Below are 13,603 nucleotides of genomic sequence, written 5' to 3'. Positions count from 1 at the left end.
CACTTTGGCAGCGTCCTACTTTCATGCCAATTAAAAAAATGTAAGCTGATGTATTTATGTGTATGAGTTGGTGTATGTGTGCCTGATTGCATTTCACTGAGACTGTTAAGAGAAAATTAAACCCTGCAGGTGAAATGAAAATAAAAACAGGATTTACTGGCGTGTAACAGAACAAATACAGATGAGGTTATCTGCCCTCAATGCAGAAAGAATGAAAGATGTTGATTAAACCAGAGAAATGCAGAGCGAGAATAAAACCCTTTTATGTTGACTATTGTCTATGCTGTCCACTGATAGCTGCCCCCCCCCCCATCAGAGGCAGATCAGGACATAAAGCAGCCTGATGATAAGAACCCACACAACAAGAGCGGCACCCAAGAAAACACACGTGCACGCATACAAACACACACACAAACAAACGCATGCACGCACGCACACACACACACGCGCAGTCATGTCCAAAATCAACACATCAGATTGGGGATGGCAGACTAGGACTATGCACTGTAATCTAATTCACACAGTGCCCAGTAGCAATACAGGACATGAAACAAAATGAGTGAATGGACGAGAGAGAGAGGGACTGGTCCTACTATTACACACTGATCCGACCACAAGTGGTCAAGGCTGGACCTGTGTCTCTGTGTCTGTGTTTGTGTGTACATGTTTGTGTGTGTGTTTGCATGCATGTGTGTGTGTTGACAGCCAGCAATGCATGTCTTTTTATTTCTAGATTTCTAGATATTTTTTAATTTGTTGACAAACATGATTTTGATTACGTGTGTTGCAATTGTTGCATGTGTTATACTGTAATTTGCAGTCTTGAGTGGGAGGGAGAGCGCAGAGTATTTGTGTCAAGCCTGCCTACTCATGCACAGCATGTAAACACACACACTTGATTATTTTCCCTGAGTATGTGGGTTAATGAGAAATCAGTGAACATCAGTCAGTCAGTCCCACTCCCATAGTTGTGTTTGAAGTGAAGTGCACATGAAGAAAAGATGGAGAGAGACTAACCTTTACAGAAGCAAGAATGCAGCTCAGTTTCTGTTGAAGCATCCTCTGCATTTTGCTTCCAGAGCTAAAAAGGTGAGTATGGCGCAGTGTTCTGCAAAGAGAGGGTCAAGAGAAAATGTTGACATGTATATTTAGGAGTAAAACCTTTAGTAGAGACTTTGCCTTTCTTAACCTAATGTACAAAACAGGATCCACTCCTATTCACTGATGAGTTTAGATCACTTCTCAGTACTGCACATAGTAATTTATTCCTATGAAGAGTATTTAGGAGAGCGGTTCTCAAACTTCTCCTCAGGGACCCCCAGACATTTCACCATTTTGTTGTAGCCCTGAACTAGCTCACCTGATTCACCTTGATGATTAGTTCACAAGTTGAATCAGGTGTGCTAGCTCTGGAATTGATCAAATACATGGAACAACTGGGGGTCCCCAAGGAGAGGTTTGTGAACCACTGATTTAGGAAATATTCCTGGCAACAAGAAGGTTCCTCAAAGGTTACATAAAACGTAGGAAACACTTTTCACTTTTTTGTCCAAAGAATGCATTCAGAGATGCATTCTTAAAGTTGGCTTTGTACTGTATCAGAGCACTTACCTTGACAGGCTGGCAAAATCGTACCATCCGGTCAACTTCTTTTCACTTTTAGGGTGGGGGCTTGGAATAGTAAAGTAGTATAGACTGTGTACTGTATAAGCATGCGGAACAACCTTGAAAAGCTCTGTGTGGTCCAACCTTCCCTGGCTGTTCCTTTCACTACAGTCACATTAGTCTCTGTTTCTATTCAAAGTCATGGTTACGAATCACTAACAGAAGGGGGAGGCAGCATTCGGTCTGGGGAGTCAATCGAATGAATCCAAATCTGGTGATCAACCTGTCATGGAGTGTTAGATCGGCTTGCTTCAGGGACATTATTCCTTTTATTATTTTCATTTCTTACGGTGGATTTTCCATCTAGTTTTTTACAAACTGCCTGGCAGTGGAAATATACTTGCTCTTAGCTAAGTTTATCTTTCTAAAGAGATTAACCCTCAGGCAAAAACAGGATGTTTCTCACTGCCTTGCTTACACTTTTCTGGCACAGGTCATTAGTGCTTACAGTTTAAAAACCCACCTCACGACAAAGAAACACAAAAAAATACAAAAGTATGTGGACACCCTTTCAAATGAGTCGATTTGGCTATTTCAGCCACCCCCGTTGCTGACAGGTGTATAAAATTGAGCACACAGCCATGCAATCTCCATATACAAACATTGGCAGGAGATTGGCCTTGAAGAGCTCAGTGACTTTCAACGTAGCACTGTCATAGGATGCCAACTTTCCAACAAGTCAGTTTGTCAAATGTCTGCCCTGCTAGAGCTGCCCCAGTCAACTATAAGTGCTGCTATTGTGGAGTGGAAATGTCTAGGAGAAACAACGACTCAGCTGTGAAATGATAGCTCACAGAACGGGACCGCCAAGTGCTGAAGTGTGTAGCGTGTAAAACTCATCTGATCAGAATGCGCAGTGCTAAGCGACGGCTGGAGTGATGTAGAGCTCGCTGCCATTGGACTCTGGAGCAGTGGAAACACGTTCTCTGGAGTGGTGTAGAGCTCGCTGCCATTGGACTCTGGAGCAGTGGAAACACTTTCTCTGGAGTGGTGTAGAGCTCACTGCCATTGGACCCTGGAACAGTGGAAACACTTTCTCTGGAGTGGTGTAGAGCTCGCTGCCATTGGACTCTGGAACAGTGGAAACACGTTCTCTGGAGTGGTGTAGAGCTCGCTGCCATTGGACTCTGGAACAGTGGAAACACGTTCTCTGGAGTGGTGTAGAGCTCACTGCCATTGGACTCTGGAACAGTGGAAACACGTTCTCTGGAGTGGTGTAGAGCTCGCTGCCATTGGACTCTGGAACAGTGGAAACACTTTCTCTGGAGTGGTGTAGAGCTCGCTGCCATTGGACCCTGGAACAGTGGAAACACTTTCTCTGGAGTGGTGTAGAGCTCGCTGCCATTGGGCAGTCCGATGGACGAATCTGGGTTTGACGGATGTCAGGAGAACACTAACTGCCCCAATGCATAGTGCCAGGTTTAAAGTTTGGTGGAGGAGGACAAATGGGGCTGTTTTTTATGGTTCGGGCTAGGCCCTTTAGTTAGGGAAATCTTAACGCAATAACATACAATGACATTCAAAACGATTCTGTGCTTCCAATTTTATGGCAACAGTTTGGGAAAGGCCCTTTGTTGTTTCAGCATGACAATGCTCCCGTGCGCAAAGCGAGGTCCATACAGACCTCAACCCCATCGAACATCTTTGGGATGAATTGGAATGCCAACTGGGAGCCAGGCTTAATCACCCAACATCAGTGCCCGACCTCACTAATGCTTTTGTGGCTGAATGGAAGCAAGTCCACGCAACAATGTTCCAACATCTGTTATAGCAGCAAAGGGGGGACCATCTCCATAGTAATGCCTATGATTTTTAAATGAGATGTTCGACGAGCAGGTGTCCAGATACTTTTGGTAATGTAGTGTATGTCATGTGTCTAGTGCATGCTTTATTTCTGTTTGAGTTTGAAAATATATGTATTTTAAATCAAATAAAAGGAGACGATTACCCAAATTAGAGTAATGGGACAGCAGATGAGATCCTGCCACAGTATATCAGTAGAGGTACTAAAGCATTTCCATCAGAAGTGTTTTGTCCAACTATGGTCACTAAGGTTCTAGTTACCGCCTGAGAGGTTGTTATTTTCTAAAGGTTGTAGTTAAGTGGGGCCTCCTCACCACGTCTCACTTAAATAACAGATTCACATAGCTTATCTATCAAAATCTATAGCCATTGTGAGAGTAACTTGTATGTGCTGTGTTCAGTGTGTGTTTGTGTGCATGTGAATGTGTGAGTGAGTGACTCTAGTGCCAGTGCAGAGTCTCACCCTTGTGGTCTTGATCTTGTTCCCAGAGGAGCACATCCATCCAGAGTTATCAGGCAGAGTCTTACACTCCTCTCCCTCCAGACAGGGCTCCATCTCACACCACCACTTCCCAATCACAATGGACGCTGCCGGCGGGAGAGAGACACATAGAGAGAGAGGGCTGAGTACACCCTGTCATCACGCACAGAAACAGTCACACACAATTAGGGTTGTTAAGCTACTTGTAGTTTACCATAGTTAAAAATAATCTTCAGTAATTTGGGTAATTTAACAGAAAATCTATGGCAATCTACAGTATCGTAACTTTGGTAATTTACACTTGAATAACTTTTTTTTTTTTATTCATATACAGTATACATTTTTTCTATCCTTGTCCATGAGTTTCTAGTAGATAGACCATATCATTCAAGAGGAAATTACCTAATTAATGAAAAAAGCATCTAATCAACAATGGCATGATTTTCTCTTCCAGCCATCAATGTTTTTCACAACTGCCACCATTTTGACGACAAAACATTGACAGAAAAAACATACTGACATAGTCAATAAATAGTGTGTAAAAAATATACTGTATAGAAAGGATATTTCATGCTGAAACCCTCATACTAAACACCAATGGTATACACTAAGTTGATGGTTTATATACAGTACCAGTCAAAAGTTTGGACACATCTACTCATTTAAGGGTTTTTCATTTATTTTTACTATTTTCTACATTGTAGAATAATAGTGAAGACATCAACAAATGAAATAACATGACAGCTTTGCACACTCTTGGCATTCTCTTAACCAGCTTCATGAGGTAGTCACCTGGAATGCTTTTCCAACAGTCTTGAAGGAGTTCCCACATATGCTGAGCACTTGTAGGCTGCTTTCCCTTCACTCTACGGTCCGACTCATCTCAAACATCTCAATTTGGTTGAGGTCGGTGGATTGTGGAGGCCAGGTCACCTGATGCAACACTCCATCACTCTCCTTCTTGGTGAAAGAGCCCTTAGGGAGGTGTGTTTTGGGTCAAGCCATCCCATCCCAAACCAGATGGGATGGCGTATCACTGCCGACTGCTGTGGTAGCCATGCTGGTTAAGTGTACCTTGAATTCTAATTTCATCACTGACAGTGTCACCATCAAAGCATATTGACACCTCCTCCTCCATGCTTCAATGGTGGGAACCACACATGCGGACATCATCCATTCACCTACTCTGCGTCTCACAAAGTCACGGCGGTTGTAACCAAAAATCTCAAATTTTGACTCATTCAACCAAAGGACAGATTTCCACCGGTCTAATGTCCATTGCTCGTGTTTCTTGGCCCAAGCAAGTCTCTTCTTATTATTGGTGTCCTTTAGTAGTGGTTTCTTTGCAGCAATTCGACCATGAATGCCTGATTTTCGTAGTCTCCTCTGAACAGTTGATGTTGAGATGTGTCTGCTAATTGAACTCCGTGAAGCATTTATTTGGGCTGCAATCTGAGGTGCAGTTAATTGCCGATTTCTGAGGCTGGTAACTCTAATGAACTTATCCTCAGCAGCAAAGGTAACTCTGGGTCTTCCTTTCCTGTGGCGGTCCTCATGAGAGCCAGTTTCATCATAGCACTAGATGTTTTTTTCGACAGCACTTGAAGAAACTTTCAAAGTTCTTGAAATGTTCCCCATTGACTGACCTTCATGTCTTAAAGTAATGATGGACTGTTGTTTTTCTTTGTTTATTTGAGCTGTTCTTGCCGTAATATGGACTTGGTCTTTTTCCAAATAGGACTATCTTCTGTATACCATCCCTACCTTGTCACAACACAAGTGATTGGCTCAAACGCATTGAGAAGGAAAAAAATTCCACAAATGAACTTTTAACAAGGCACACCTGTTAATTAAAATGCATTCCAGGTTACTACCTCATGAAGCTGGCTGAGAGAATGCCAAGAGTGTGCAAAGCTGTCATCAAGGAAAGTGGTAGCTAGTTTGAAGAATCTCAAATCTAAAATATATTTTGATTTATTTACCACTTTTATGGTTACTACATGATTCCATATGGGTTATTTCGTAGTTGTGATGTCTTCACTATTATTCTCCAATGTAGAAAATAGTAAAATTCAGAAAAACCCGGGAATGAATAGATTTGTTCTAACTTTTGACTGGTACTGTATATAAAATCCTTGAAAGATACCAAAATTCTGGTAGTTTACTGGTAAACTGTGAAGGTTTCCAGTAATCTATCCTCCCTTTGCAACCCTACACATAACATTGGCACACAGGCGCGGACGCAGACACATACACAATGAGGGAAAATACAGCCCTTCAATATGGTGAAAAGGTCCTCAAGCGAACAGTCTGGTGATAAGACCGTACATGTTTCTAAATGCTTGTTTTTTCATTCTTCCTCGCTCAGAGCATTTTGTACCGTTTTTTAAATGAAACTCACTGTTGACAATAATGTCTGCCCAAACAGTGATTAATCATTATTTTGTTTTAATATAGCAACATTGCATGAAGAGGCAGTAATCTTATTTTTAATCAAAAGTAATTGCCTCTCATTAACATCTACAAAATACGTCCTCTAGCTATTAGACAAAACAAAACAAAGGTACTTTCTCATCTTCGCACCAGGATGTGTGCGTGTTTATGTGTGTGCATTTGCCTGTACCTGTTGTTGGTCTATCACAGGAATCCACAGTGATTCCTGTGACATTCAAACCTATAAAGTAAAGTATATACTTTGTGTCGTCCATGTGTCTTGATGCTTCTGTTCCCAGTCACAGATTTGTTTTATATAGAACCTCTATTCCCATTGAAAGCAATGAGCCAGAGTATGTGTGGTATTTGTCCTGCATGATCTTATTTTCTCTCTCCCATAAAATCACTTGCACTATATGTACCTCAAGCTGCCAAGAAGGCATCATTATTCTCTCTTTAACTGGATTGGAAGGTTAAATGTCTGAGTCAAGATAGACATATTCGTTTTTCAAATTCACATCCTGTTTCACCTTTTTTGGTAAAGCTTTTCTGCAGTCGGCGTAACCAAGGTTACAGGGAAGCAAGTCTCTTTAAGCACGTCTTCACTTCTTATTACAAAAAAACACAGGATACAGTGAAGTTCCTGTGCATCATTGTACACACTGTAGCAATATACAGATGGAGAGAGAACAGGCTGAACTGTAGCCTACTCTCTCATACAGTGAGAAGAACAGACTCATACAGTGACAGCATTGGCTTAATAGAGACTGCTCAGTGAAGTATTAGCAATCCCCAGGCTTACCATCCTCCGCTTTCCCTAAAGACAGCCTAACCGTGGTCTGAAGCTACCAGAGCTAGCAGAGCATTCACTTCCTCCGCACACGAATCAAACACACGTTGACCTCTATGCTCTCCCATGGCTGTTCACCACATAGTCATTAATTACCACACCCTCATCCATCATCATCTCTCTCTTTCTCTCTCCCTCTTGCTTAGCTTCACTGAATATGAATCCCATCTTAATGACACAGCAATCCCATGTGTGATGGGAGGAAACATTATCTCACCTTGCAATCAATCACAGTCTTTCTGAGATGCTGTGATCTTTGTTTGTTTCCATGTTATTCTGTGATCTCTGATGTTGTTAAGTCTAGATTCCTGGATATTACAAAATGTGTACCGCATGGGTTGGTACCGGGACCTGTTTTCTTTACTATTTCTATATATGTTAAACAGTTAATATTCATCTGTTGACCAGAATATGTTAGAGCTGCAATCTGACATTGTTACCTTACAGAAAGCCCTGGTTGATTTAACACTTGTACTTAATGTGGGCTAGACTAAATACAGTTGAAGTCGAAAGTTTACATACACCTTAGCCAAATACATTTAAACTCAGTTTTTCACAATTCCTGACATTTAATCCTAGTAACAATTCCCTGTTTTATGTCAGTTAGGATCACCACTTTATTTTAAGAATGTGAAATGTCAGAATAATAGTAGAGAGAATGGTTTATTTCAGCTTTTATTTATTTCATCACATTCCCAGTGGGTCAGAAGTTTACATACACTCAATTAGTATTTGGTAGCACTGCCTTTAAATTGTTTAACTTGGGTCAAACATTTCAGGTAGCCTTTCACAAGCTTCCCACAGGTTTGAGGTCAGGGCTTTGTGATGGCCACTCCAATACCTTGACTTTGTTGTCCTTAAGCCATTTTGCCACAACTTTGGAAGTATGCTTGCGGTCATTGTCCATTTGGAAGACCAATTTGGGACCAAGCTTTAACTTCCTGACTGATGTCTTGAGATGTTGCTTCAATATATCCACATTATTTTCCTGCCTCGTGATGCCATCTATTTTGTTAAGTGCACCAGTCCCTCCTGCAGCAAAGCAGCCCCACAACATGATGCTGCCACCCCCGCGCTTCACGGTTGGGATGGTGTTCTTCGGCTTGCAAGCATCCCCCTTTTTCCTCCAAACATAACAATGGTCATTATGGCCAAACAGTTCCATTTTTGTTTCATCAGACCAGAGGACATTTCTCCAAAAAGTACGATCTTTGTCCCCATGTGCAGTTGCAAACCATAGTCTGGCTTTTTAATGGCGGTTTTGGAGCAGTGGCTTCTTCCTTGCTGAGCGGCCTTTCAGGTTATGTCGATATAGGACTCGTTTTACTGTGGATATAGTACTGTGGATATATTGTACCTGTTTCCTCCAGCATCTTCACAAGGTTCTTTGCTGATGTTGTTCTGGGATTGAGTTGCACTTTTCGCACCAAAGTACGATCATCTCTAGGTGACAGAACGCGTCTCCTTCCTGAGCGGTATGACGGCTGCGTGGTCCCATGGTCTTTATACTTGCGTACTATTGTTTGTACAGATGAACGTGGTACCTTCAGGCGTTTGGAAATTGCTCCCAAGGATGACCCAAACTTGTGGAGGTCTACAATTTTCTTTCTGAGGTCTTGGCTGATTTCTCTTGATTTTCCCATGATGTCAAGCAAAGAGGCACTGAGATTGAAGGTAGGCCTTCAAATACATCCACATGTACACCTACAATTGACTCAAATGATGTCAATTAGCCTATCAGAAGCTTCTAAAGCCATGACATCATTTTCTGGAATTGTCCAAGCTGTTTCAAGGCACAGTCAACTTAGTGTATGTAAACTTCTGACCCACTTGAATTGTGATACAGTGAATTATAAGTGAAATAATCTGCCAGTAAACAATTGTTAGAAAACATCACTTGTGTCATGCACAAAGTAGATGTCCTAACCGACTTGCCAAAACTATAGTTCGTTAACAATACGTTTGTGGAGTGGTTGAGAAACGAGTTTTAATGACCCCATCCTAAGTGTATGTAAACTTCTGACTTCAACTGTACATGTAGGTCTCTAGTTCTCAGAAGAATGTTTCAGATGGACTACATATTTATTGTTCTCTTTATGGTTCTCTCATTGATCAGGTTCCCGCCTACAAATATCTGGGCATTTGGAATGACAAAACATATGGTTGAGCTAGTTAAAAATATCCCCATTTTTTGAAATAGGTCTTGCCTCTCCCTAAATAGCAGAAAGCAGATTGTACAGTCAATGTTCCTGCCAGTTCTTGATTATGGTGACACCATTTACCAGATTGCAGCAGCCAGTACTCTTAAACCTTTGGATGCCGTCTAACATAGCGCCATTCGTTTTATCACCGGTGACAGTTGTAATACTCACCACGGCATCCTGTATCAAAAGGTTTGGTCATCATTAAAGTCCCATAGATCAATTCATTACTCCCGTTTTCTTTACAAAGCCCTACTACAACTTACCTAACTTCATTGCTAACGTATAAAAGAATGAGCTACCAAACCCGCTCGCAGGATTGGTTTACTTTTGAGGTCCCTCTGGTCTCGACCAATTCCTCCTTTAGTTTCAGTGAATCACATTGTTGGAATAACTTACAAAATTCCTTGCATCTTGATTCCCTGGTGCCGCTAGGGCAGTTTAGGACTTTGGTGTTGAATGAATTCATTGAGGAGTGGAGTTGTTTCAATTGATTCTAGTGGTTTATTTGTTGAAATTGTGGTGTTGAGGTTGTGCCTTGTGGTTATTATTCTTTTCTTGTTTTAATTGTAATGTAAATTGTTCTTTCTATTGTGAGAACACCATTGGGAACGAGACCCTGGTCTCAATTGGGCTACCCTGAATAAATACAAGTTAAGACTATAATAAAATAAATTAGTTTAGCCAGGACTAAGCTGGACAAACACCATCGTAAAAAATGTAAAAGTCTGGTGCTCCAGGCGACACGTCTGATCATTTTCAACAATTGATACTCTGCCACTTCGTGTGCTGCAATGAACATGTTTTCCATTAAGCTACTTTTTTTGCTCTGAACAGAAAAACCTGGAAACTTGTTTTTCATTATACGAGCAGCGAGAAGGATTTATATTGAACACTTTGAATGCAGAATCCTCTCTAAATTGAAAATGGTAAAGTAATACCTGCAAAGTAAAAATCAATCCTTTGGAATGGAAAAGAGAGAGAGACAGAAGGAGAAAGGAGAGGGAGAGAGAGAGAGAGAGAGAGAGAGGGCGAGAGAGCTGAGATTAAAACGCTGCCTCACCAGAGGGGTTGAAAGATGAGCTGTAGTTTGCATGACAGCAGAATGGTATTTACTATACTCCACGCCACACTGACTTCTCCTTACACCGTGTGCTGCAAAATATGCACTGTGTGCGTTAGTCATTTCTATAGGGCCAGCCAATTGTATGTGCCTGTCAAACAACTCTCAGGGACACTAACCCCCTGCCCTCATTATAAGCAGCATATGGCTTTCCGTGCAAGGGAATTAAATAGTCCAGAGTATCATGTCTACAGCAGTGATAATACAGACAATATGTACACTACATGACCAAAAGTATGTGGACACCTGCTTGTCAAACATCTCATTCCAAAATCATGGCCATTAATATGGAGTTGGTCCCCCCCTTGCTGCTATAACAGTCTCCACTCTTCTGGGAAGGTTTTCTGCTACATGTTGGAACATTGCTGCGTGGACTTGCTCCCATTCAGCCACAAGAGCATTAGTGAGGTCGGGCACTGATGTTGGGCAATTAGGCCTGGCTCGCAGTCGGTATTCCAATTCATCCCAAAGGTGTTCGATGGGGTTGAGGTCAGGGCTCTGTGGCCAGTCAAGTTCTTCCACACCAATCTCGACAAACCATTTCTGTATGGACCTTGATTTGTGCACTGTCATACTGAAACAGCAAAAGGCCTTCCCCAAACTGTTGCCACAAAGTTGGAAGCACAGAATCGTCTAGAATGTCATTGCACACTGTAGCGTTAAGATTTCCCTTCACTGGAACTTAGGGGCCTAGCCCGATCCATGAAAAACAGCCCCAGACCATTATTCCTCCTCCACCAAACATTACAGTTGGCACTATGCATTCGGACAGGTAGTGTTCTCCTGGCATCCACCAAACCCAGATTCGTCCGTTGGACTACCAGATGGTGAAGTGTGATTCATCACTCTAGAGAATGCGTTTCCACTGCTCCAGAGTCCAAAGGCGGTGAGCTTTACACACATGAATCTCCCGACGAATAGTTATTGTTCTGACGTTGCTTCCAAAGGCAGATTGGAACTCGGTAGTGAGTGTTGCAACCGAAGGCAGACCATTTGCTCCTAGACATTTCCACTTCACAATAACAGCTTTAGCAGGGCAGAAATTTGACGAACTGACTTGTTGGAAAGGTGGCATCCTATGTCACGTGCCACGTTAAAAGTCACAGAGCTCTTCAGTAAGGCCATTCTATTGCCAATGTTTGTCTATGGAGATTGCATGGATGTATGCTCGATTTTATACACCTGTCAGCAACAGGTGTGGCTGAAATAGCCGAATCTACTAATTTGAAGGGGTGTCCACATACTTTTGTATATATAGTGTAAATTGGTAAGACAGTGGCAAACAGCAGCAGACTTCCTCATCTCAATCATAAGATCATCATCGTAAAAAGCCAAACTGACCCCCCAACTTAAATAGCAGGCCTTAACTTGGCAGCCCTTTCTGTGTGATCCAGTACGTGTAGGCAGTCAGAGATCCACAGGGGCTAAAGGAGAGACTCAGGGTTAATGTAGAGCTCCAGATCTTCTGAATCCAGGCCAGGATATCTCTTTCTCAGTGACCTTGGCTGCTGGGAAAGTGCCATTCTATGGGCTAGGATCCATTCCTCACTCCCCAGTGGCCCATTCCACCCCTACTGTACTTCCCCTTCGCCCTCTCCCACCACCAACACAAAAGTCACAACCACAACTCCTCCTGTTTCCTCCTCTCCCGAACAGTATTGAAGGGGATGTGGATTACCAGAGCAGGACTGGTCATCACAAACATGGTCTATCTGTCCGTCCGTCTGTCTGTCACACTATTGGCAGAACCATAATGGATAAAGTACTGTATAACAGATTTCTCATATGTTATTCCACCTTTACCTGTAGAGGTTAACCTCATGGAGATAACAAATATCTTTCTAGTGAGTTGTGTTACAGACGAAGCAGCACGGCCAACAGTATTACATGTCATTACAAACACTAATCTTCCCCTTGTCACTCAACAATCATCCTGTCACGAGATTTGACATAACCGTTAATGGACAAACATATGAAAGGGGGGTCTGGAATCGATTGAAAACATGACATGACAGACCTTGTGCACATTACAGTCCTCTGTAGCTCAGTTGGTATAGCATGGTGCTTGCACCACCAAGGTTGTGGGTTCAATTCCTGGGGCCAACCATATGTGAAATGTATGCATGTGTGACTCTAAGTCACTTTGAATGGAAGTGTCAGCTAAATGGCTTATACTATTTGTCTGTCAAATACACAGTGGGGAAGTTACAGTATATGATAGATACATTGACCCAGACATGTCTGCCAGGTAACATGATGTTTGAACACCTTGACAGATGAGTCTGTCAAGGTGTTCAAAGAGACATGCCCTCGTTATACAGACACATGTCTGACAGTTCAATAGCAAATGGTTTTTAACATCAGAACAGCCTTAGAATGGTTGACTGGACTTAAATTAATCAAGGCAAAATTGATGGTTTTCCAATAGCTTCGGTGGCCCTCAGTGTCTTTCTCCTACGCCACTCATATCGATCGCCTTGGGTTGGGATCAAGAGTGGAAAGCAATTAGGGTTTACATTTTCATGCTTTTCTGCAGGTGTTAATTTACAGTTTGGGGGCATGGATCAATGGCTCACGCTGGATAACTGTGAACTCTCCCTACCTCCCTCTGCTTCTCTCTATTACCCCTCTGGCCCTCCAGTGCCCCTCTGTCTGGCACCATGTCCCTCCAGCCTCTTATAGCCAGCAACACTCTCCCACTCTCCAATCAATCTACCTCAGTCAGAGTCCGTCTCTGACCCATCAATCACATATTTCCATATTAATCAGTCAAATCCTCAAAAAGTTCTACAGCTGCACCATCGAGAGCATCCTGACCGGTTGAATCACCGCCTGGTATAGCAACTGCTCAGCATCTGATCGTAAGGCGCTACAGAGGGTAGTCCGTACTGCCTAGCACATCACTGCGGCCAAGATTCCTGTCTTGTTATTGTTATTTGTGTTACTTTTTGTTAGATTTTTTACTTTAGTTTATTTAGTAAATATTTTCTAAAGTCTATTTCTTTAACTACATTGTTGGTTAAGGGCTTGTAAGTAAGCATTTCAGG

At 42.3% G+C, this 13,603-nt stretch overlaps 1 protein-coding gene across 2 annotated transcripts in view; it reads right to left on the bottom strand.

Annotated features, from left to right (window-relative positions):
• Positions 1–13,603, bottom strand: part of LOC106565835 (chemokine-like protein TAFA-1) — a 248,193-nt gene that overhangs the window by 8,390 nt on the left and 226,200 nt on the right. For both annotated transcript variants that reach the window (XM_045691776.2, XM_014133405.3), the window contains exons 4-5: positions 3,932–4,056; positions 1,018–1,108 (exon numbers count right to left, since the gene is read on the bottom strand). In XM_045691776.2, the coding sequence (XP_045547732.1) occupies positions 1,082–1,108; positions 3,932–4,056 (152 nt within the window). In that variant the 3' untranslated portion in view covers positions 1,018–1,081. The remainder of the gene's footprint in view (positions 1–1,017; positions 1,109–3,931; positions 4,057–13,603) is intronic.

Source organism: Salmo salar, chromosome 12 (assembly GCF_965601325.2).
Source record: "Salmo salar chromosome 12, fSalSal1, whole genome shotgun sequence".
NCBI classification, from domain to species: Eukaryota; Metazoa; Chordata; class Actinopteri; order Salmoniformes; family Salmonidae; genus Salmo; species Salmo salar.
The sequence above is the reverse complement of the archived record's forward strand: the minus strand, read 5'-3'. Positions and strand labels throughout refer to the sequence as shown.